This window comes from Eulemur rufifrons, chromosome 8, assembly GCF_041146395.1.
Source record: "Eulemur rufifrons isolate Redbay chromosome 8, OSU_ERuf_1, whole genome shotgun sequence".
In the NCBI taxonomy this organism is placed as follows: domain Eukaryota; kingdom Metazoa; phylum Chordata; class Mammalia; order Primates; family Lemuridae; genus Eulemur; species Eulemur rufifrons.
Window position 1 is genome coordinate 39409184 of NC_090990.1, and position 23595 is coordinate 39432778.

At 45.5% G+C, this 23595-nt stretch overlaps 1 protein-coding gene and 1 pseudogene across 1 annotated transcript; one reads left to right on the forward strand and one right to left on the reverse strand.

Moving 5' to 3' along the window:
* Positions 1-911: 911 nt before the first annotated feature.
* LOC138390283 (solute carrier family 25 member 3 pseudogene) lies at positions 912-1841 on the reverse strand (annotated as a pseudogene).
* Positions 1842-1914: 73 nt separating this feature from the next.
* On the forward strand, positions 1915-23587 carry DMRTB1 (DMRT like family B with proline rich C-terminal 1). The gene is made up of 7 exons (XM_069479177.1): positions 1915-1971; positions 2084-2160; positions 2625-2671; positions 15722-16288; positions 18019-18212; positions 21541-21763; positions 23523-23587. The coding sequence occupies exons 1-7, from the start codon at positions 1915-1917 to the stop codon at positions 23585-23587; spliced, it is 1230 nt and encodes a 409-aa protein (XP_069335278.1).
* The last annotated feature ends 8 nt before the right edge of the window (positions 23588-23595 follow it).

The window sequence follows — 23595 nt, forward strand, 5'->3', positions numbered from 1 at the left end:
CATTGTAAAGATCACTGAAACACCTACCAAATTAAGTATTTATTCCCTTTAAAGTGAGATTTTCCTTCCAAAGTCACCCAAACCATTCTCAAATATTCAACAAAAAATTGTTGCAATTTGCACGGTTTTGGGGTGTTTTGTTTTGTTTTTTAACGTCAGGGTGGTATGGTCTTTCTTTGCATGTCTGGCTATTGAGAGCTGAGTCATACAAAAGAAATCTTTGGGGAACAGGTTTTCCTTTACATATTTATTCCCAGAGCTGCCCTTCGTCTCATTTTGGCTTTCCACACCGATCCAATTGTAGCACTTCCTAGAGAGAGCTATGTTCTAATCAGAAAGAGAAGGGACAAAGCAAAATTATAAAATGCAGATTTTCTCATGTCTCTTTGAAATACATTCTAATCTATCTGACAATGTCACAATTTAACTTTTAATAATTTTTGCCTGTAATAGACATGAACAGGAAATATGCAACAAACCCATCTACTCAACAGGTGCACAATTTCTATAGTTGTGCTGACCTTAAAACCTCATTTGTAGGCTATTCAATAGCCATGCTTGGATAATCGCCACAGAAATGGCAAATCAAAGGAGATACAATCTAGAGACGCTAAACTACCTAATATTACTTCCTGCTAAGAATTCTTTCCTTATAATTGTTGAAAAGCTATTGAGTTAAAGCAACCACGCCAACTCCCCAAAGATAACAGGTTCAAACCCTCTAGTGAAACGTTTGCAATCCTCCTGGATTGCCAAAAAAGGAATCAGTTTACAAAGAACTCAGACTGCACGGGAAGTCACCTGTCCCAAACACGTTAACATTTTACACACTAGCATTGTTCGCACGCGATTCCTCCCTTGATGAAATAAATCCAGACTCATTGTGGCTGCAGTCATTCAGAAATCCACGCCTACTTCTGCTTCTTCAGGGATTCTGGCGCTTGAGCCACGGGAGGGCGAGGCAGCTTGAAGTACACCTTGACCGAGTCGTAGATGAACCACTGCAGGGCCGTCAGAGTGCCGATCATGATGATGCGAGCGAAGAGGCCCTTCCACACGCCCGTAAACCCCAGTTTTCGGAGGACCCCCAGGGCCGTGCTGCCCTTCTCCTTGTTCAACACCGACACCACAGAATCGGCAGGATGGGACACGATGGCGCAGAAGACGCCAGCGATATAGCCGGCCACGAAGGTGACGCCCAGCTGCTCGGCCTTGGTGCACTGGCTCTGCGGCTTGGGCATGGCGTACTTGTAGAGCACTTCCACCGTGCGCTCGAAGCATGCGAACTTCATCATGGTGTAGGGGATCTGCCTCATCCACAGCGGCGCCACGCCTTTGTAGAAGGCCCACAGGCCCTCCTCGCTGTACATCCTGGGTGCGGCGGTCCGGAGGGTGCTGGCGTAGCCGGGCTGCGTCTGCACGCGGACTTTGACGGCCTCCATGGGCGCCAGGGCCACGTCGGCGAAGAACTCGGCGCTGGCCGAGGCGGCCAGGTACAGGCCGGTTCTCCACACGTAGGCCTTCTCCTGGCCCAGCAGCTGCCCGTATTGGATCTTGAAGACCTCGTAGAGGCCGAACTTGAAGAGGCCCTGCAGGGAGTAGCCGAAGAAGGTTGGGGCCCAGCCGCGGGCCAGGCCGCGCAGCCCGTCCTCGCGCACCGTCACGCCGAAGCCGCTGAGGATGCCCCTGTACTTGCCGGGGTCCACCTGCATGCGGCACTTGACCAGGTCCAGGGGCACGATGGCCGTGTGCGTCAGGCCGCAGCTCAACATCCCGCCCAGGCCGCACAGCAGCAGGTATTTGGTCGAGCCATACTCGCAGCTGTACTCCTCCACGGCCGCCGCCGCCCAGGGCCCACCCCGGCCTCGGCTTGCGGTTCTCGCCCGCAGGACTCGGTAACCGTGGGCGTCGAACATGGCCACGCTCGGTCCCGCACACACCGCTCGCAGGAAGGCCTCTTCCAGTCCCGGCGTACTCTCAGGGGCCGCGGGGTAGGCGCCAGGCGTCGCCAACCTCGCCCGCACGCCCGCCAAACCAACGGTCCCGCTGAGGGCTTTTGGCGCGCTCGCTCGCGCCTGCGCAGCCCGCGCCGGACGCCGAGAGTTTCGGCGGGCCGCCCCCGCCCCGCCCCTCAGGGACCCTCAAGCCAATCGGCTTCTGGTAACGCAGGGACCCCGGACCCTCGCCCCGCCTCCGCGGGTGTTCAGTGTCCCTGTCTTACCTTGGCCGGTGCACGGGGTTTTCGGTACCCAAGTGAGTTTTGTCCAGGGTAGCTGCCTAGTCCTCTACAAAAATCCTAAAAAAGTAAATCAGCAAATACAAACATGAGTAAACACAGGAATAGGCGAATAAATAGATGAGGAGGTGGGTGAGGGGGCGAAGAGTCTCCATGCACTGTTGCCTTCCTGAGAGGCCTTGCTGGAGTTCTCACCCAACTGTGCCCGGTTAGGGGAATGGTCATCTCCATGGCAACAGTGTTCTATTCGGGAATGGGCCGAGAGAGCCAGGAACCTGGCGTTGGAGGCCCGTGTCTGTGGCTTCCAGCCTGACATAACATTCTCAACTGGCGGAAGGGGATGGCATCTTCCCCAGCACTCACACTCCATTCCCGTCTCCTCCAACAGTTGTCGTGATGGCTTGGGAAGCATGGAAGTACTCGCTAAACTGGGGGGTAGGTGCTGATTATTTTCACTCATTAGGTACTTTTTCATTGACTACTGAGTCCCTGGCATGATTTTGGAGAATATGAAAGTGAGTCAGAAACTTTCTCTTCTAGGAAGCTTGCACTTATTGGCCTGGAAGATAAGAACTAAAGTGACTCCAGGTGTAAATCAATAGTATACGATGATTCATTCATTCATTCACCTGCTGTGTGCTCGGCCCTGTGCTGAGTTAGGGGTTTAACAAAGAACCAGACATACTCTTGCTTACTTCTGAAGATTTTTTAAAAGTCAGTATTGTGATAAATATTGTTATAGAATCTGAATGAAGTTCTGGATGAACCATGAGGGGGCAATTAATTTTGCCTGATGAGGTTCAGAGGACTTCCCAGAGGAGGTGACAGTGTAGCTGGGTCTTGACGCACAAGTAGGGTCTGCCGTGTAAAGAAGAATGGAAAGATAATTTCAGGTTAAGGGAAAACTAAGTGCATGACCTATTGAGGAGAGATGAGTAATTCAACAGGGTGGAAATTAAGTGTTGAGTCTGGAAAAATAAAATTGGGTCAGATTAGAGAAGACCTTAATGTCTTGTTCAGGACTTTGACTTTTATCCTGTAGGGCCGGCCAATATTTCTCAGAAGTGTGATCCACACCTGCATCAGAATCACCTGGAGTGCTTTATTAAAAATCTCAGCTCACACTCCAGACCCTCTGAATGAGAATCTCTGAGGGTAGGAATCTGTGATTTTAATAGGTGCATTCTTCACTAAACTTCACTAAGATTTGAAAATCACATACGACAGTATGTGGATGATGGGAAGTCAGGTTTTTTCAAGGTTTTCTGATCAACAATTCACTACTTGTATCCTGAACTGGGTGTGCATTGAAGGGGATAAAAAAATAATATTCCTTGCGCCTTCGTAAGTTTGTAGTTGGGAAAGACTCCTGCAACAAAAGACAGATTAACAAGAGAAAAACAAGCAAGTTTATTAACATGTGCAGTTCACGTCATGCAGGAGAAAAGGAACTACAAGCAGTGGCTTGGGAATTTGGCTGATATAAGATATCTAACAAAGAACAATACATTTTAGAGAAGTGACAAGACAAAGAAAAACCTGTCCCAGGTTCCTAGAGGCGGGAAAATGTGGGAAGGTAAATTTATGGGGAAACTAAGAAGTATAGTCTGCTCAGATTCCTCTGGCACTGTCTCTACTGAAGGTTGTAAAGAATTTATATCCTGTCTTTAGGGGGAAAGGGGGGAGGATAGAAAGACCTTTTGTCTTTATAATTCTCTGTCCTAGAGAGCTCCCTATATCTGCTTCTTAATTGTCTTTAGGGTATGGGGCAGGACCCTCTCTGGAATGGGGATCTGATGACCCACAAACAAGTAGGTCAGATAATTTCTTTATGGCCAATTTTTACACAGAAAGACAGAGGGAAAGAAGAGTAACATTTTTAGGTTTTATGGCTGGCTTTGGTGAAAAGGGGTCTGGTTTCCATGACCCACCTTGGAGAAGAGGGGTTCTAGTTTCTATGGCTAGCCTTGAGAGAGAATGGGACTGAGAGACAGGAGGGCTGGAGAAGGTCAGAGAAAAACTTTTGCTCCTGAGGTCTTCATTTTGGGATATTGACTTATCAGTGAGAATGAACTATTCTGAATTATTTTCTCAGCTTTAACATACAGACTTAATCAGGTGACTTCACCCCTATAGTGAATCTCCATATTCACCCCACGAGTTTGGAGGATACTGTTTTTGGTACATTGTTTTGTTTTAAAGCATATGGAGGACATTGAAATTAATAAATTTAATGTTAGGAACTTAATGGGAAAGGGAATTCAATATTTATTAAATACTACTATGTGTCACTACAAAGCTGTTTGTACTCACAACACCTCTGACATCGAATGTGTGGGTTTTTTCCATACCACCAACCAATTCTGCAACTCCCCAGACACCATCTGAGTATCCAGTGATTCAATCCAATTTTCAAACTAACTACTTGGGAGTTAGCATCAGACCCCACAGGTTAAGGGCTCAGTCCCACGAGATTGCCCCCATTCAAACACCAATCACAAGTCTAGGGCTCCCACATTTCTGATCTGCCTATAAATTGGAGGTTCCCACAATCCCTTCCTCAAGTTCAATAATTTGCTAGAATAGCTCACAGAACTCAGGAAAGCACTTTACTTACATTTACTGGTTTATTATAAAAGGTACACTTAGGAACAGCCAAATGGAAGAGATGCATAGGACAAGGTAAGAGGGGAAGGGGTATGGAGATTCTATGCCCTCTGAGAGTCATTACTTAGGCATGATTGATTAAGTCATTGGCCACTGGTGACTAACTCAATCTCCAGACCCTACCTCCTCCCTGGAGGTGGGGGTGGGAGCTGAAAGTTCCAACCCTATAATGATGCCTTGGTCTTCCTGGTGACTGGCCCCCCATCCTGAGATTATTTGGGGGACCCCAGCCACCAGTCATCTCATTAGCATACAAAAAGACACTATTATCACTTGAGAGATTCCAAGGGTCTTAGAAGCTCCTGTCAGCAACTGGAGACTAAGGCCAAATATCCTAATAAAAAATGTTCCTATCACCCTTATTACTAAGGAAATTACAAGGGCTTTAGGGACTTTATGTTGTGAAGACCAGATATATATTTCTTATTGTATCACAATATCACAATCAGATACTATAATATAGTGAGAAAAGTCACAGAGCTTTGAGCAGAAACAAATTTTAAGTTCCACCTTTTCTTCTTTTCGAGACAAAGTCTTGCTCTGTTGCCTGGGCTAGAGTAGAGTGCCTTACCTCCTAGGCTCAAGTGATCCTCCTGCCTCAGCCCCCCATATAGCTGGGATTATAGCGCTACCACACCGACTATTTTTTTTCTATTTTCAGTAGAGACAGGCTCAGAAGCCACTGCATCCAGCCTCCACCTTTTTTCTAGCTGTGTGACCTTAGACAAGTTATTTAGCCTCTTCTTGAGCTTATTTTTCTTTTTTGAATCTGTAATTTGGATTAATTATAATTATCTTTTAGGGTTACAATCAGGAGAGCTAATAGCACACGTGTAGATAATGTGCATAAAGGACCTAGCTCAGTGCCCTGTAAGCAGTCCATGAATGTCCATTCTGCCACTCAGCCCCTTTTCCTGGCCTTCCTTGATCCTCACAGAACTCATGTTTCTGTGATGCCTGTCTCTGCTCTTTCCTTTCTGCTCGAGTGGATGAATCAGTTAACTAAATGCCTACAGACTTTGATGATTTGGGACAGGAATTGAAGAAATCATAACTGGAAGAGATGTGAACTTCTTTGACAATGCCCCAGGATGTGCCAAGGCATAAAATAACTAGGACAGAGATTGTTCACCTGTGGCCCAGCAAGAAATAGTACAGAGAACCAGGCAGCCTTCCTCCTTTTCCAAATAAACGCTTTCAGCCTAGTGCTTTATTCAATTGAATTCCAGCTATGGTGACCAACTCATTGTGGTTTGCCCTGAACTAAACTGGAAGGTTTCAGCACTAAAAGTCCAGTGTTCCTGAAACCCTCTCAGTCCCACGCAAATCAAGACAGTTGGCCACCAAACTTTTAAGACTCTGAGCTATGCCCATGGCCTCTAGCCATTGACAGTGTGCTGCAGTATAAGAAGCACAGGCTTTGCAGCTAGGCTTACCTGGGTGCAAATCCACTTCTGGCTATGACTTTTTGTAGAGTTTATCCAATTTTCTTAACCTCAGTTTCTTTATTTATGAAATACATCATATTCTTTCCTGAATTTATAATAACTTCATGTTATTAAATGATAGCACCATGCTTGCAATAAATGTTAGTTCTTTTCTTTCCTGACTTCCTTATATTTGAGAGGAGTTTCATGATCCCCTGGGGCACCATGTCTCTAAAAATCCCCATCAGCAGGCAGCAGGGGGCACTGTTGCCATTCTTCCATTGTTTCAACTCACCTCCCGGGACCACCCCCATCCTCACACCAAAGGAATAAAGCTTTAGTAAGCCACTGATGAAAGATGGCCAAACTCTAAACCCACACTTGGTTTTAACTTATCTAAATGTGTCCCACATGCTCACAATGATGTTAAGGGTATCTGGACCATTTTACATCTTGTACATTAATTTATAATCCTCCTCACTCCAGGAGGTTTATGAGGTGCCAGGGGATCAAATGTTTATTCTTAGAATTATTCAACCCCAATCACCTAATTATTCTGATGAATTGTATACTTTTTTATTCTTTTTTCTTGACCAGATTGGAACAATGATAGACATTCAACTGAGATTTATTTGTAAAACTCTGACAGATTGGGAATTACAGAGTTCCCTAAACTGTCTCTTAAAATAAATATTTCTGATTTATCTGGCAAATTAAAGAGGAAAAAGCAACAATCCTCAGACTGATTAAACTAAGTAAGTTTAACCATGTTTAAAGAAAATGTTGTGGGGGGTAATAATCTCTCTACTTAGGAAAAAACGGTTCATAGCAAATCTTCATGCTGTTTTTTTGTTTAAGGAATTATTTGTGCTAAGCAACATTCATGCTCCTAGTGGTAGTAATTATTTACCTGGGGTAGGTTCAGGGGAAGAAGAAAGGCATTAATCAAATATTTTTAAAATTAAATTTCCAGAGTTCTTAATAATATTAATTGTCAGAGGGACTCCATTTATCAAGCAGCATGTACATAATTGACCTGTGCCCTCTGGTCGAGCTCTTACGCAGATCTGATGGATTATATATCACAGATATGCTGTAACCTTAGTAAATAATTACGCCTTTCTTTCTTTTGTAGTTTACACGTATTGTACTGGTGATTTATACCTAACAAGATAAATGAAAATATTCCTATAAAAATAACATTAATACATTTGAAGATTTAAAATGCAAACTAGAGTTTAATTAGACTTTTCTAATTGACAGTATTCTAATAGATAGATATTTTCAATTCTAAAGCATGAGACTGTTTTGATCCCATTAGAAAGGCCCTACATGGCAAAGAGTAGAGATTCATGTTAGTGAAGGTTAACATCTCACCAACGTGAAGGGATGTATGAATGTGGTACACTCCACATGAAGATGATGTAACACCTCAATCTGAGCTGCTGCTTCCTAGTCTTTGGAAGTAGAGGAGAACTGAGCAGACAAATCTCTCATGTAGTTCTGCCCAACAGAAATATAACACGAGAATATATATGTAATATAAAATTTTCTAGTAGCCACATTAAAAAAGTAAAAAGCCACATTAAAAATATTTAACTGAATATATACAAAATACTATTTCAATATGTAATCTATATAAAATTGGTGAGATATTTTGGATTATTTTTTATACTATATCTTTGAAATCTGATGTGTAGTTTGTATTTTCAGCACATCTTAATTGTGGCCACACTTCTATAGCCACACAGGGTAATAACTACCGTACTAGAAAGCTTGAGTTTAATCTATGCTTAGAGACCCTGATGCCACTGTGTAGCTGAATCAAATATTGTGATTGGAGGTGGTCCCAGTTAAGTAGGAGATACTACTTCCTTCTCATCTCTCTTCCCTTTGCCCCACCTTCCTTCTTGATACCATGTAATGCATGCTAACCATGGGCCGGGTATCATTCAGCATGCTGGGTATTCTAAATGCATTATATCATTAACCCTGTAAGAGTCAGCGATCCCACCTTATAGTTAAAGTAAATGAAATTACCAAATGATGGCAATATAGCGTAGTTCAGACTTGGAGGTTATTCATATGTCTTCTGTCATTTACTATATTCCTTGGTTAAGACATTGCTCAACGCTAAGCTTCGGTGCTATCATTTGTTAAATGGGTACAATGAAAGTACCTCCCTTATAGATGGTGTTCTGTGGTTTAAATGAGGCCACGCCTGCAAAACTGTAAGCATTCATTAAATATTAATATCCCTAAATGAGATCAATGTGGCATACTTTGAGACTTGCAACACATTATACAAATATTACTACTGCAACTGAGGCTCAAAGAAGTTAAGTGACTTGGCCAAGGTAACGTAACTAATCACTAATGATCAGGTTCTCACCCAGTCTGCATGTCTTTAGGGTAGTATTTCTTACCATCTGTTTTCAGTTATAAAATGGACTGAATTTGTACTGATTCTGACATAAAATTTTTAAAAAGGGTCCCTTGAAAGTTAAATTCTTTTTTATTGTTGTTGTTGAGACAGAGTCTCACTCTGTCACCCTGAGCAGAATGCAGTGGCATCATGGTAGCTCACTGAAACTTCCAACTCCTGGGCTCAAGCGATCCTCCTGCCGCAGCCTCCCAAGTAGCTGGGACTACAGGGGCCCACCACGACACCAGGCTAATTTCTCTATTTTTAGTAGAGGGTGGGGTCTTGCTCTTGCTCTTGCTCCTGCTGGTCTTGAACTCCTGAGCTCAACCAATCCTCCCGCCTCAGCCTTTCAGAGTGCTAGGATTATAGGCGTGAGCCACCGTGCCCAGCCTAAAGGTTAAATTCTTGACATCAGCTTGTCATTCTCATAGAAGCATAATTCATAACCATAATTTCCGGGTTTTTTGTTTTTTGATAAATGGAATTGACTGTTCTAAGAAACTAGACAAGGACCATACACAGAAAAGGAAGATTAAATTTAATTTTCTTTCTTCCTTTGCTCTTTTTGACTCTGATTTTACTAGGGAACAGTGCCCTGTATTTAGTAGGCATTCAACTCATGCCTGTTGTGTTCAACTTAATTTACATTGTACTAAAAGACAGAGATACTAAAGATTATATTATTCCCTATTAGCAATGTATTTTACAGGGTTATGAGTCTCTTATCTTTGCAGAACAAAAATATCTTTAAATTTATGGAAATTTAATAGTACCATCAAAAATATATGCAATCAGCTACATATACATACTATGAAAGTTTCTGTGTGTAAAAATAATTTCTTTCATCAAATTAGCAAGTAAAAACAAAACAAAAGTTAGTGCTGTTGGGTTTAACTCAGCTAACAGTAGCACTTTCAGCATGCCCTCTCTGCCCAGATGGTGTACTTTTCATCTGCTCCACAGACTTGTTCATTCCAGTCTTTACCTGTACAACCTCTGTAACAGCTTTCAGTCTGTTTGATTGCATCTTGCTCTTCTTTTCTCTCCCTCCTTTGTCTTCCATCGCTGCTTTGTACCTCACTTCTTTAAGACTCCTAGGAGAAGTCAGATGAATCTGTCAACAGCGTTCCAGGCTTAGGAGGAACACCCCTGCCCAGCACAGTGCTGGTTTGGGTCCATGCCTAGCCGCCAATGTGTGCCCCACCTGGAACAACCACCCCAAAGAAAACCCCATTGTACTCCATTTCTTTTTATTTATTTATTTATTTATTTATTTATTTTTTGAGACAGAGTCTCTGTTGCCTGGGCTAGAGTGAGTGCTGTGGCGTCAGCCTAGCTCACAGCAACCTCAAACTCCTGGGCTTAAGCGATCCTACTGCCTCAGCCTCCTGGGTAGCTGGGACTACAGGCATGTGCCACCATGCCAGGCTAATTTTTTTTTCTATCTCTATTTTAGTTGTCCAGATAATTTCTTTCTATTTTTAGTAGAGACGGGGTCTCGCTCTTGCTCAGGCTGGTCTCGAACTCCTGAGCTTGAGCAATCCACCCGCCTCGGCCTCCCAGAGTGCTAGGATTACAGGCGTGAGCCACGGCGCCCGGCCTGTACTCCATTTCAATCTTGCAATACCTATGCTAGTCTTAATTACTTATTGTTCTGATTTCTGAAAGAATAACCAAGATTATAGTTTGGCCTGGCTCTGCCATGTCATTTCCTCTTCTTGGTCTTAGATAGTGACTCACACAATTTCCCCCAAGGACTCCTTCCACAACCTAGCTGTTACCTCTCCAGTCTCTCACCAGTCTCCCAAACTCGCTGTACCAAACCCACACTGCAATAAGTAATTAGCATATGGGACACACCTCTCCCGCTTCTGTACCTGGCTATTCACCCTTTGGGCATCAGTTTAGCAATCAGTCCCTCAAGAAGTCTTCCTTGATGGGAAAAAATTTTTGCATACTACACATCAGATAAAGGACTGATAACAAGAATCTATTTAGAACTCAGGAAAATGAGCAAGAAAAAATCAAGCAACCCTATCAAAAAGTGGGCAAAGGACATGAATAGAAATTTTTCAAAAGAAGATATAAAAATGGCTAACAAACATATGAAAAAGTGTTCAACATCTCTAATCATCAGGGAAATGCAAATCAAAACCACAATGAGATATCACTTAACCCCAGTGAGAATGGCCTTTATCAAAAAAACCCAAAACAACACATGTTGGCGTGGGTGTGGAGAGACAGGAACACTAATACACTGCTGGTGGGACTGCAAACTAGTGCAACCCCTGTGGAAAGCATTATGGAGGTATCTTAAACAGATTCAAGTAGACCTGCCATTTGACCCAGCAATCCCATTACTGGGCATATACCCAAAGGAAAAAAGGTCATTCTGTAACAAAGGCACGTGTACCCAAATGTTTATAGCAGCACAATTCACAATAGCAAAGATGTGGAAACAACCCAAATGCCCATCAATACATGATTGGATTAGTAAACTGTGGTATATGTATACCATGGAATACTACTCAGCTATAAGGAATGATGAAGATACAACATCTCTATGGTTCTCCTGGAGAGAGTTGGAACCCATTATATTAAGTGAAGTATCCCAAGAATGGAAAAACAAGCATCACATGTACTCACCAGAAAATTGGTTTCCTTGATCATCACCTAAATACAAATCTGGAAACGACACCAATTGGACATCAGACTGAGGTGGGGGTGGGGGAGGGGATGGGGGTATGCCTACACAATGAGTGCATTGCGCACCGTTTGGGGAGTGGTAACACTTGAAGGTGCTGACTCGGGAAAGGGGGGGTGGGGAAAAAAATATGAAACTATTGTTTTTAACTTGCACTGTTCACTTAATAATTTATCATGAATATTTCCCATATTATTTCATATCATTGTACAAGAAATAATGTATACATTATGAGGACATACTGTATCTAACAAGATATACTGTTAGACTCTTTGATTCTGTAAAATTAAATAAAAAAAAAAAAAAAAGAAGTCTTCCTTGGTTTCTCAAGCCAGGTTAGGATCCCATAACATCCTGGGTCTCTCCCTGACTTTCATCACACTGGAATTGTTTGTTTACTCTCTGGGTTGCTAGCTAGAATATATGCTTAAAAGCAAGGATCCTGTCTTTTTATTTACTTCCATGTGCCTTATGCTTAGCACATAGATGGCACTCAGTAAATATTGGCCATAGGTAAAGGAAAGCAGCTAACCAGGCATCCTAGGCATTCCCTAGCTTACTCCCATGTTCACCCCCTTTTGTCCCCCCCTGTAATGAGGTATATACTAAGATAAACATTTCTATCCATCACCAAAGCTTTCTCGGGGAGAGCACTGTTTGGTTTAGAAGAAATATTTGGGTTAGCAAATATATGGTTAAGAACATAGACTCTAAGGATATATTTCCTGGTTTTGAATCATGGCTCTACCACTTAATGGCTGTGAAACCTTCAGGAGTTATTAACTTCTTTGGCCTCAGTTCTTCATGTATAAAATGGGGGTGATAGTAACAGTACTTACCTTGGAGGGTTGTTGTGAGAATTATATATATCAATACATGTAAAGGACTTAAGAGTTCCTGGCACATATAAACACTTAGTAAGTGCTAGCTATTATTGTTATTATTACTATTATTAAACCATTGGGGTCAGGGGTGAGTTCAGGGAACCAAAGTTGATCCCCCAATTCTGCTAGTCCGAAGAGTGGCCCTGATCACTATGGGCTTTCTGTTTTGCTGAGCACTTGTATGATGTTTGGGGAAAGTTGCTGAAGCCGATTAGGGAGGAGATAGCTTTGACATTAGCAGGAGAGGGAGGCAGGATTCATTCATACATTCAATAAGTACTTACTGAATGTCAATTTTGTGCTAGACATACAGGAAAATAAGATAACCACAGCCCTTGCAGAGACTAACAAAAACCAGGAAAGGAGAGAGAAACTGGAGAGGCTGGGTTTTGGGGTGGGAAGGGCAGAGAACAGACCAGTTTATCTCCAGCGGTTGTGGCACAGCAGAGACAGATCTTAAGAGAACAGAAATGCTAAAGCAGGATTTTAAAGTGCCTGCTATAGGATGTGTCATGTAAATCTTCCTCTCTACCTTCTCTATGAAATCTTCAATCAAATTTTCATTGCTCATTAGAGAGAGCCTGAAGAGGGGAAGATAGCAGATATCTGGGTTATAACTATTGGGGGAAAGAAGCTATAGGCAAAAAAGCCTTCCTTACTCTTGTGTGCTACAAATAAGGAAACATTCTAGTGCATGCAATATTTAATGATTATAAATGATACCCCTGTGCACTGCATAAAATGAATATGAATTAAACAGTACCAACAGCAATCATATCAACCAAATAGAAGAGGCATTAGGAAACTTGAGACCCTGAGAGAAAAGGGCTATCTCTGAAGTTGGGAATTAGGTGTGACCACCAAGTAGCCCCTTTGTGTTTTATTAGTCCAACTGGTGATTCCCCAGCAACTATAACTTGGTATTTATAAACTATTGCCTTTGATGATGCAGATTTTCTTAAACATAAATGTCCTCAAGTTTAGGTGTGGAGAAGAAAGCCAACCACAGTGTACTTACTGCTCCCATCCTTTTTTGACCTCCTGTTTTCTACTTTTATATCATGTCACCATCTTTTTAAACAACAATTTAAAGGAATGTATATGTTTTTCAAACAGCAGCAGCCTGAGAAGTAATCAGCCATCAACCTAAATAAAACAAAACTATCAATTTGCCTGAATTTCCAAGAGTGAAATAAAGCTCTGTTGAAATTTACCTACACAAATTAAGACTTTGGGGGAAATGGAGAAATAAACTAGTCTTTTTCTTCTTAGATTTGTTTACTATATAAACCTTGGGGTTTTTACATCTTATAATGTGACTACTGATTAAAAAGATACATGGTTGTTTATTGGTGTTCTCAAAGCACTATGCAAATTCACATCACCTTGGGTGTATTTTGCCCCAAAGTTATCAAGTGAATGTGGAAACATTTTGTAGTTAACAAGGCTAAATATGTTAACTCGAATAGCTTGCTTTGAATAGGATGTTCCTTTAAATCATTAATGAGAAAATGAAGAGAGCTTGGGTGGTCAAGCATGAAATATAAATGAGTAGTTTTCTTTTTTAGGCCTTATTATCCAATGTCACCTGATGTTCAAATTTAAATTTGATAATGCAGAAAATGACCATATAGTTTGGAGTATCATGAAACAATGCATTATATGCCCCAGATTTTTTGACAGCAGTATTTTTTTTTTTTTTTTTTTTTTGAGACAGAGTCTCGCTCTGTCACCCTGGCTAGAGTGCTGTGGCATCAGCCTAGCTCACAGCAACCTCAAACTCCTGGGCTCAAGCAATCCTTCTGCCTCAGCCTCCTGAGTAGCTGGGACTACAGGCATGCGCCACCATGCCCGGCTCATTTTTTCTATATATTTTTAGTTGTCCAGGTAATTTCTTTCTATTTTTAGTAGAGACGGAGTCTCGCTCTTGCTCAGGCTGGTCTCGAACTCCTGAGCTCAAACAATCCACCTGCCTCGGCCTCCCAAGTGCTAGGATTACAGGCGTGAGCCACCGCGCCTGGCCTTAAGCAACCATATTTTTAAAATAAAAACTTAACATAGAGGTTGTTAGAACAAAGCAGAGACAAACCTAGACCTCTTTAAATGGATGCAAAGCTACCAGTGAAATTTCTGAAGAACCAAATAATACAGGAAATGTATACTTTTGCCCTCTTATTAAGTTGAGAAATATATATTTTTTTAAGCAGAAAAAGACTACAAGTCTTCCAGTGTCTAATGAGCCTCAGGATGGCAACCACTTCCTATTCTGAGGCAGCCAGTGAAAATGCAAAGCACAGATGCATCAGAGACTCAGGAAAATCAGGATGGACACCAGGCCCTTCTACCATTTTACCACCAGAAAGATAATTTCAAAGAAAGGGCAATGAAAAATGCACATGTTCTAGCCAGGTATTAATCATCACTACCTCCTTAAAAATGAAATCCTACAATTATAAGCTTTTCAGCTTAGGTGTTACTGGCTCATTTTTTTGGTGTTTTTTGGACCTCAAAAAAAAAAAAAAAAAAAAAAAGACCTCAAGGTGTCACAAATTTCTATCAAGAAAGAATTTGAATTAATTTAATGACCTTGGGTAAACTATGAACTTTGTGCTGTCCCAAGATTTAGGTTGCTTTGCAGGGATAACTAAATTCATGGCAAAGTTAAGCAATGATTCAAGCTAGTGCTAGAATATCCTAAGTCTATTTTACTTTAAAACATTTTAAATATGCTTTACTTTGGAAGGCATCAACAGCAATATATTATCTGCCAGAAATGCATTGCTATACCAACAAGACTCTTAAGAAACGGGAATTCCTGTATAGGCACACCCTTGAGCAATCAGCACGCTGCACTGAGCTTTTGAGAATATTCTAGAAGCATCACTGTGACTGGCTGCTTCTCCGCAGGAGAGAGAAATGAAATTCAGCAGAAGCAGCAGCTTTGGGGAGGAGAAACACGGTTTGTATCTTACAGTGCCTTTCTACTGGAATTGGCTTACTGAGAGCTACATTCCTCTGGCGCTTTAAATCTGTGGGCCGTTGACTATCACTCCGCCTTTTTTGAATTTACAAAATACATTACTTACTGGGTGGCGGGAATAGAGAGTTTGGAAAATTAAATGCCTAATACTTCAAATAACCCAGATGACACACATGCAATGTCATCCCATGAAGAATTTATTCAATTTAATTCTTTGCACTTAATTACCCAAGGCACAGAAACTCCAAATTTTGCACCCAAAAAAAGGGAGGGAAAATGCAAAAGTCTTGCTGCAGTTCCTGGGACGCACTGGGAGCTGCTTTGTTACAAGTGTATCCAAGTCGCCAGCACCAGGGACTTGTGGGACACCGCTCATCCCTGCTCCACTCGCTCTGCAGTTCCCAGAGGTGGCGGTTGTGTTAGGAAGGCAGACTCTGCCAAGCTGGCCGACAAGATGCTGCGCACCCCCAAGTGCTCGAGGTGCCGGAACCATGGCTTCCTGGTGCCGGTCAAGGGCCATGCGGGCAAGTGCCGCTGGAAGCAGTGCATCTGTGAGAAGTGCTACCTGATCACGGAGCGCCAGAAGATCATGGCTGCGCAGAAGATGCTCAAGAGGCAGGCCTCCGAGGAGGAGGAGGAGGAGGTGGCCCTGGGCGCGCAGGTGCTGGAGGTGGCCTCTGTGGCTGCGGCCGCTGGCCTAGGAGCAAGCCTCCGCCCGCTGCCTCCGCTGGCCGCTTCAGGAGACGCCGAGAGGCCTCCGCGGGGCCCGAGCCCTGGCCCGAGCGCCTTCCAGCCAGTTCTGGGGGGTCGTGGCCACGCGGGGCCGAGCGAGCGAGCTGCTCTGGCGATGCCCTACCCTGTGGGGCCCCAGCTCGGGGCGGAGGCCGCAGGCAGCGGAGGCTACGGCCGCCTGGAGCTGCGCAGGCCGCTGCGCCCTATGCCCAGCCCGCCGTTCGCCGACTTCGGTAAGATTCCCAGGCTTTGGGCTGCAGCCCTCCCCCTGGCAGCCCAGCCTTCCCGCATGGGCTTCCGGGGTAGAGGGTTGGGTGGGAAATGTTTTCCAGAGGTAATGGAAACTGCCTTGACAAACCTTTGGTTTGGGTGACTTTTTGCAAAAAGGAAGAAAGGTAGAAAGAAAGGAATGGGTGATACAGAGGGCTTTCAACATTTAGCCGCAGTTTTTGCTTTTCCAGCTTGCAAGAAAAAAATGGCCCCCAGTCGGCTTAGCGATGGCGCCTCCACGAGGAGGCCCTAGGGAGACCAGTCTTACTGCGCTTGCGCACCTCTTTCCCGCCCTTTTCTTGGGCTGGAGGCTCCGCCTCCAGAATTTCCTTGCCGGTGGGTTGGCTCAACCATGACTGCGCCTGCGCATTTCCCCTTCCCTGGCCACAGTCTGGAGGCCCCTCCCCTCAGCGGTACGCTGGCCCAGGGGGCTTGCGCACCCCGTCTCGCCGTTTCTGTGAGGAGCCTCGGACAGCTGCTCTGCTCCCCACGAGAGAACGGTTGGTCAGCTGCTTTTTCTCCCCTCACCTTTTGCGTAAATTACATTGTACTTTGTCTTGCTGCTTTCAGTATTAGGGTACAATTTTAAGTCACTAACGCGCTGACTGCCACACTAGAAAAAAAATTTTCCTTGGGGCCACAATTTTATTACGAAAATAGGATAAAAACTTCGAAAACAAAAGGTTCCTTTCTAATGTAACGAAAACTTTGTTATTTTTTATTGTTTTCTGCTTGTGACTCATACGCAACTTGAAATAGTTCACGCGGCTCCCAAGGTGAAGAGACGTGTGAGTTATACTCAAGCTTCAGGGGCCCCGGTCTCAAAACTAGCGTGAGTTAAATACAACTCACATGGCAGTTAATGGTGTTAAAAATGGCTTTTTGGGGTGCGGAGGCGTTTTCTGGGTGTTTTCCCTGTGGCGGTGTGGTAGAAAGGGCACAGGCCCGAGTCGGGGGGCTGGGGGCCGCTCACCTTCTGACCCTGGGCCAGCCCCTCGTGGTGGTGGGCTCTCCCTTCCGTGTGCTTAGTGGCTGGGCCTGCGGGTCTCTGGAGGTCATTTCTGCCTTCTGGACTTCCTGGGAAAATCTAGGTCCCCAGGGAACCGGGAGTGTGAGGGGGAGGACAGACCTGAAACAGCAGCCCTGGGAGGAAGCTCGCTTTCCAAGAACGCAGCGTGCCTTTCTCTGCTCCCTCTCTGGACAAGTGAACAGTCGCTGAGCACTTACTCAATACAACGTGCCAGACACTGGGACGAACCGTGGGGACCCTGTCCTTGTGGGCGGGACGAGGCTGATCAAAGAACCGCCTACATCAGTGTCCGGAGCCCTCGTCGATGGTCTAGCTGCGGCCTGACGGGCGTGGTGTAGCTGAGCACTGAGGACCGGGAGGCCAAGTGGGGAGAGGAGAGAAAGCCCTCCGAGCGCCGCAGACAGCATCTGCAGAGGCCCGGGCTGGACCCTAAGCCAGAGGTGGTTGGGTCAGAGGACAGGAGGAGGCTGTGGCTGTGCTGAGAACTTTTTCTGAGAGCAGTGGGACATGGCTGAAGGATTAAAAAGCAGTGAGGTCAACGCGTAATGGCCGGGGGAGTTCTTCGTAAATGGATATGTGCTTGCTATGCTGCCACCCTTGACAGTTCTGTGCGACGCTCTTTTTCCCAGCTCTAACACTTCCACCATTGCTTGTCTTCTTCAGGGCCCCCACTGAACATCAACTCGGATTGTGTGATGGGGTCTGAGTACCTGGAGAGAGACCCTCCCAAGCTGTACCCGATGCATCCCTACCGCCCGTTCCCACTGGGCTACCAGGATGCACCCCCAGCCCCGGGGATCCCCCTGCAGCTGGGCTTCCGGCATGTGTCCTGCAGCCCCTACCATGGAGGAGGCTTGGTGAGTTCCATCCCTTAGTCCTTCCCAGGTTCCTCCTTATCCCAGCTGCCCTTGCTGTCTTAATGGATCCTCAGTCCCAGGAAGCCAGTTGTCACAAATGGTGTGCCCACTCTGTGCCAGCCCCTGAACGTGTGTGTCGCTGGGAGTGCACACGTGTAGACAAGTCTGCACCGTTCGGCCTGGACTGTGGCATGTGCTCTTTGGGGTTGTGGACTAAAAGGCTCTGGCAGCCTGGGGCTAAACACTAGCCTTTACTCATGGGATGCTGAAGAGCCCTTTATTTTGCTGGGCACCAGAGTGTGACTATCCTAGGGCCACAGAGTTCAGGGAAGAGCCAGGACCAGATGTTGGTTCCCTGCCCATAGGTATAGCCCACTTGAGATTGTAGAGGGCTTTCAGGAGGTGGTGGTGGCATTTGAGCCGAGTCATGAAAAATATAGAAACCTTCCCCTGAACACCTGTTACCTTAGGAAATATTTGTTGAAATAATGAAATTTAACTCTTTTGTAAGATTAATGGTCAGTTACTAACTGGTGTTCTCTTTAAGCCTGGAGTGCCAAGTGTGGAAAAAGTCAGGTCACCCTCTTGTGTAGAGCATGAGGGAGGAATGGCTATGTTTTGTGGCTTGGTTACCAGCTCCTTCCAGACCAGGATAGTTACAAGCCTTCTCCCTTTTGGCAACTTCTGAGGGCCAGCAGGACTGCAGGACAGTGAGAGGCTGGGTGACCAGTCCTGACTTTGGCCCTGTAGGATGGACCTGTAGGGAAGGTTGGCTCAGATGCAGAGCAGGTTCATGGAAATAGGGACCACCATTACCTTTACTTCCTCCCTCAGAGCTAAAAGCCTAACCATGGGTTTCTATAGAGATATTTCCCTTAGGTAGAGGGTGGAGAGGGGTGAGAAGAGAGTAGACTTCATTTAATATGGAATGGGATTAGGAAGAAAGATGAAAGCTTGTTATTTACATAATGAAAGTCATTCACCACAGTGTGGATCCATCCGTTGGAGTTCCACCTGTGCCTGGGCAGGTTGGGCACATAGGCTACTGGGTCCTACTCAGCCTCAGGAGCATCAGCATCTTTTCTGTCTGTTTTAGATACCATAAGTTGTACTTATAAATCGATTTCCATTGACTCAAGGGAATAAAGTTTAAAAGCCACTGGCCTTGATAATTTTCAGGGTGCCTTCAAGGTATATGATATTACCCCATTGTAGAGTCGAGCAAAAAGACTCAGAAAAGATTTTGTCCAAGGCCTCTGAACTGGAGAATGAGGGACTGAGATTCAGATTACACAGCTGGTTGGATCTCGGTCACCTGACTCCAACCCAAGCATTTCCTGTTGCCCATGTGTGTCTCACACAGAGGCAGAACACACACAGGTCCTGATATGCACCATCACCACTGCCCTGCCTGACATCTGTGGGTGCTGCCTTTGGCCACCCTGTGGCAGCCCAGGGAGAGCAAGGCATCTCTAGCCTCCACACAAAGAGAGAGGCTCTGGCCAAGTGGAGCACACTCCGTCTGCTCACACAGAAGCCTAGAGCCTGGCGTCCATGGCAGGTCTCTGATTGACAGGCCTGCCAGACGGCCTTTATTAAGAGTGTGATCTCAGTTGGTTTATGTGGGCCTGAGCTGCCACCACAGGCCCCAGGCAGGAGCTGTGATCCAGGGAGAGACTTGGCTGAGCAGCTTGGAATTAAAGCACTAATAATCCCCCCTTCTACCCCCGCATGTCTGGAGAGAGAGGATCAGGCATTTATTTGTGAGGCTGTTTCAAACCCAGGAGCCTATGAATTACTTTCATCCTTGTCCTGCTGCCCCCTGCCTAGGCCTGGAGATGTTCCCCAGAAACCTCTTCCTCTTATTGTCCCTGCCCCACCTTCTGCTGCTCTGCTTCCTCTGCTCTTCTCTTCCCAGAAGAGCACAGCCTTGGATTTGGACAGACCTAAGGTCCAATCCTACTTCCATTGTTTCCTAGCCATGTGACCTGGGGCAGTTAGCTGACCTCTGAAGCCCTCACTCAAGTGCTTAGTCTATAAAATGGGGTGGGAGAACCTATTTCACAAGGCTGCTGATAAGTGATAAATAAGGTGTGATACGTATCTTAAAATGCCTAGCACAGGGTCTAGCACATAGCAGGTATTTAAAAGTGGGCTTTCTTCCCTTTCTTATGGTCAAATAAAGTTAGGAAATGCTAGATTAATCAAAGGAGATTTTTGCAGACTACCCAGAGCCTTTAATATGCTCATATGTGACCCTCCAATGTGGAGTTTCTCAAACTCACTTGACAAAGAGCACTTTTAAGAACACTTAGGGTTCGTCTGAAGGTAGTGAGTTATCACTTGATTGTTCACAGTCAGTTACAGATTGAACTCCTTGTTCTACTACTTTTCCCCCTTCTCACTACTGCACTTGACTAGTCTTAAAAAAAAAAAAAAAAAAGAACACTTAGAAGTATCTTATAGGACACCAAGGAGTAGCTTGGGAAGTGCTGCTCTGAAGTATCTAGATGGAGAAATAAATAATAGGAATTACATCCGAAATTCATTAATATTTCTTGTAACATTCCTGTCTTTCCCAATTAAGCTCCGAGCTGTGTAGTCATCCCCCTTTGAGAGCCTCTCATTGGGCCTTGTGCTGTTGTGGTGCGGGGTTAGCATTGATCTACTTAAGAAGGAACGGAAACACGGAAGGGTTGGTCAGTGAGGCCACTTGCCTGAAGTCCTCCAGCTTCCCTTGCCACAGTAACAGCTGCTCTACACCCAGATTGCTGACTTCTTCTCCCAAAGGCCCCCTGACCCTTGAGTTTGTCACTACATGTGCCAGACAAAGGGACTGTATGGGGTTGGGATACATTCAGACCCTTCCCCAGCACAGAGCAGTGCCGAGCAGGGGTCAGCTGAGTGGCCGGTGGAGTCACACAGACTTGGGATCCAGTTCTACCTTTGTCACATAGCAGCTCTGGTGCCCTGGGTCTGTAGCTTCATCTCACTGAACCTGTTTTCATCATTACAGCGAGGATAGTAATAGTGCCCACCCTCTAGGGTTGTAAGGATCTAAGCATAATGCCGGCATATACACAAGGGCTCAGTGTTGCTGTTCAGCTGTTCCCCAGGTTTATCGGAGAGTGCCTGTATTCCTTCTTGGCTTCAACCATTTGGAAGGTGTTTGCTGAAGGCTCCATTCCAACTGCCCAGGTGTTTGGGGCCACAGAAATGAATCTACCCCATGAGGAGTCCCCCATTCAAGGGAATGAGAGCCATATTTGATCAGCTCATCTGGCTAACTCTCTCCCCTCTCTACCTTTCTGCCTTATGTGCACTGCAGGTATCGGAACCAGTGGGAGACTTCCAGCCAAGCCACTACCCGCCGCCCCCACTCCCACCCCCACCCCCACCCCCACCGCCGCCACCTCCGCTGCAGCCCCAGTTTCTTCCACCAGGCTTCCTCTCTGCACTCCATATACTCCCGCCGCCACCGCCTCCGCCTCCACCACCTCCATCATCTTTCTCATTGACCATCCTGTCTGATACAGACAAGGAGAACACTGGTAAGTGAGTACCAGTCTTCCAGCCCCCAGGAGAGCCAGAAAGACTTTCTGGAGGAAGGGGGACCTAATCTGAAGTGAGTTTGGAGAGAAGGGACATAGAATTTAAAATGTGCTGGGCCCTGGGATAAGTTCTTTTTTATGCCCCTCAGTCCCCATAAGCAAGCACTAAGGGAGGTGGGAATGGGATTCCAGGTGAGGAAACTGAGGCCCCAAGAGGTTCCTGTAGATGTCAACAGCAGAGCTGGCAGTTGAGCAGAGTTCTCTGTCTGACTCCAATCTAATGCTTATTCTCTCACCTTATCAGCACCGTGGGCAAAGGTTTGGAGGATGGCATGCATATGGTTTGTGTGAAAGACCAGAGGTGCCAGGCCTCTTTGGCTAGGGTGGGGCCTCTCTGCTTAGGGAAGCAGCAGATGCTGAGCCTGGAGTAGTAGCCCAGACCCAGTTTGGGGCTGGTGAGGTTCCTCTGCCCCAGGCCACTCAGAGAAAACCAGACTAGGAGATAGAGACTTTGTCCTTTACAAGCTCTGCTCACTGGGTGAGCTTGGGCATTCCGGCCTCAGTCTTTTCAACTGTAAAATGGCCCACTTACAGGGTTACTGTGATGGTCTAATGAAGTTCTGGATGTGAAAACGCTTTGGGGCCGGGCGCGGTGACTCACACCTGTAATCCTAGCACTCTGGGAGGCCGAGACAGGTGGATTGTTTGAGCTCAGGCGTTCGAGACCAGCCCGAGCAAGAGCGAGACCCCGTCTCTACTAAAAATAGAAAGAAATTATATGGACAACTAAAAATATATATAGAAAAAATTAGCTGGGCATGGTGGCACATGCCTGTAGTCCCAGCTACTTGGGAGGCTGAGGCAGGAGGATTGCTTGAGCTCAGGAGTTTGAGGTTGCTGTGAGCTAGGCTGATGCCACGGCACTCTAGCCTGGGCAACAGAGTGAGACTCTGTCTCAAAAAAAAAAAAACTCTTTGAGTTTTCTTTTGAGGGCCCTTGCAGCTTTAAAGGCTCTAGGACATTTTTTCCTTTCAATCTTCCCCTGAGGCTCCTGTGATTTGGAAAGGGCTGGCAAAGTCAACCAGGTCTTTAAAATGACTGTCAGAACTATCTTAGGCACTAGGTGAGTCAGGTGATGTCATTCTCATTTTACTCAAGAGGAAACCGAGGCCTTTTGCACTTGCTGTGTGTGTGATGCCTAGGCTCAGTAGCTGGAGAGGTGGTACAGTGTGGCTTGAAGCCGCTGGCTTGGTGCTTGGGTGGTCTGTATGTGAGTCCTGGCTCTAGCACTTAGCAGCTGTGTAACCTGGGCAAGCTAATCACTCCCTGGTGCCTCAGCTGCAGCATGTGTAAAAGTGGACTAATAATGGTCCCTACCTCAGAGGTTATTCTGATGATTAAAAAGAACCTGAAGCAATGAAGGCATTAGTGAAGGTAGGCCATCACTGACTGCTTCATTCACTCTCCCTGCTGCCGATGCAAGGCAGGTATTTTCTTGGTTTATAGAAGCAGAAGCTGAGGTTCAGAGCTGTGAGTATCTCGGTTAATGCCACCCAGCTTGTGAGGAGCAGAGCTGGAGCTGGAACTTGAGTCTGTATCATGTGGCCAGGGCTAGGATTCCAGTCTCCTGATACCTAGCAAATTAAATTCATTCTCCATAGGGACTGGGAATGATGAGACAGCCTTATAGAAAATCTGCATCTGCAAACAGATAGCTTTCTCTCTTTCTAAATCCAGCTGCCTTCTTTGTCCTTCACAGATGACCAGGATGCGGAGGTGCTGGGTGAGCCCAGGCTGCCATCATCTCAGGAGCAGTCCGACTAGGCCCCAGG

What these genes read in the sequence shown, in the direction of transcription:
- DMRTB1 (XM_069479177.1), top strand. Translation starts at nt 1,915, where the DNA reads ATGGCCACGCTCGGTCCCGCACACACCGCTCGCAGGAAGGCCTCTTCC. An exon ending in CTCAAGCCAATCGGCTTCTG is followed by an intron (nt 2,161 to 2,624) that starts GTAACGCAGGGA and finishes CTCCTCCAACAG; the next exon opens with TTGTCGTGATGGCTTGGGAA. An exon ending in AGTACTCGCTAAACTGGGGG is followed by an intron (nt 2,672 to 15,721) that starts GTAGGTGCTGAT and finishes CTCGCTCTGCAG; the next exon opens with TTCCCAGAGGTGGCGGTTGT.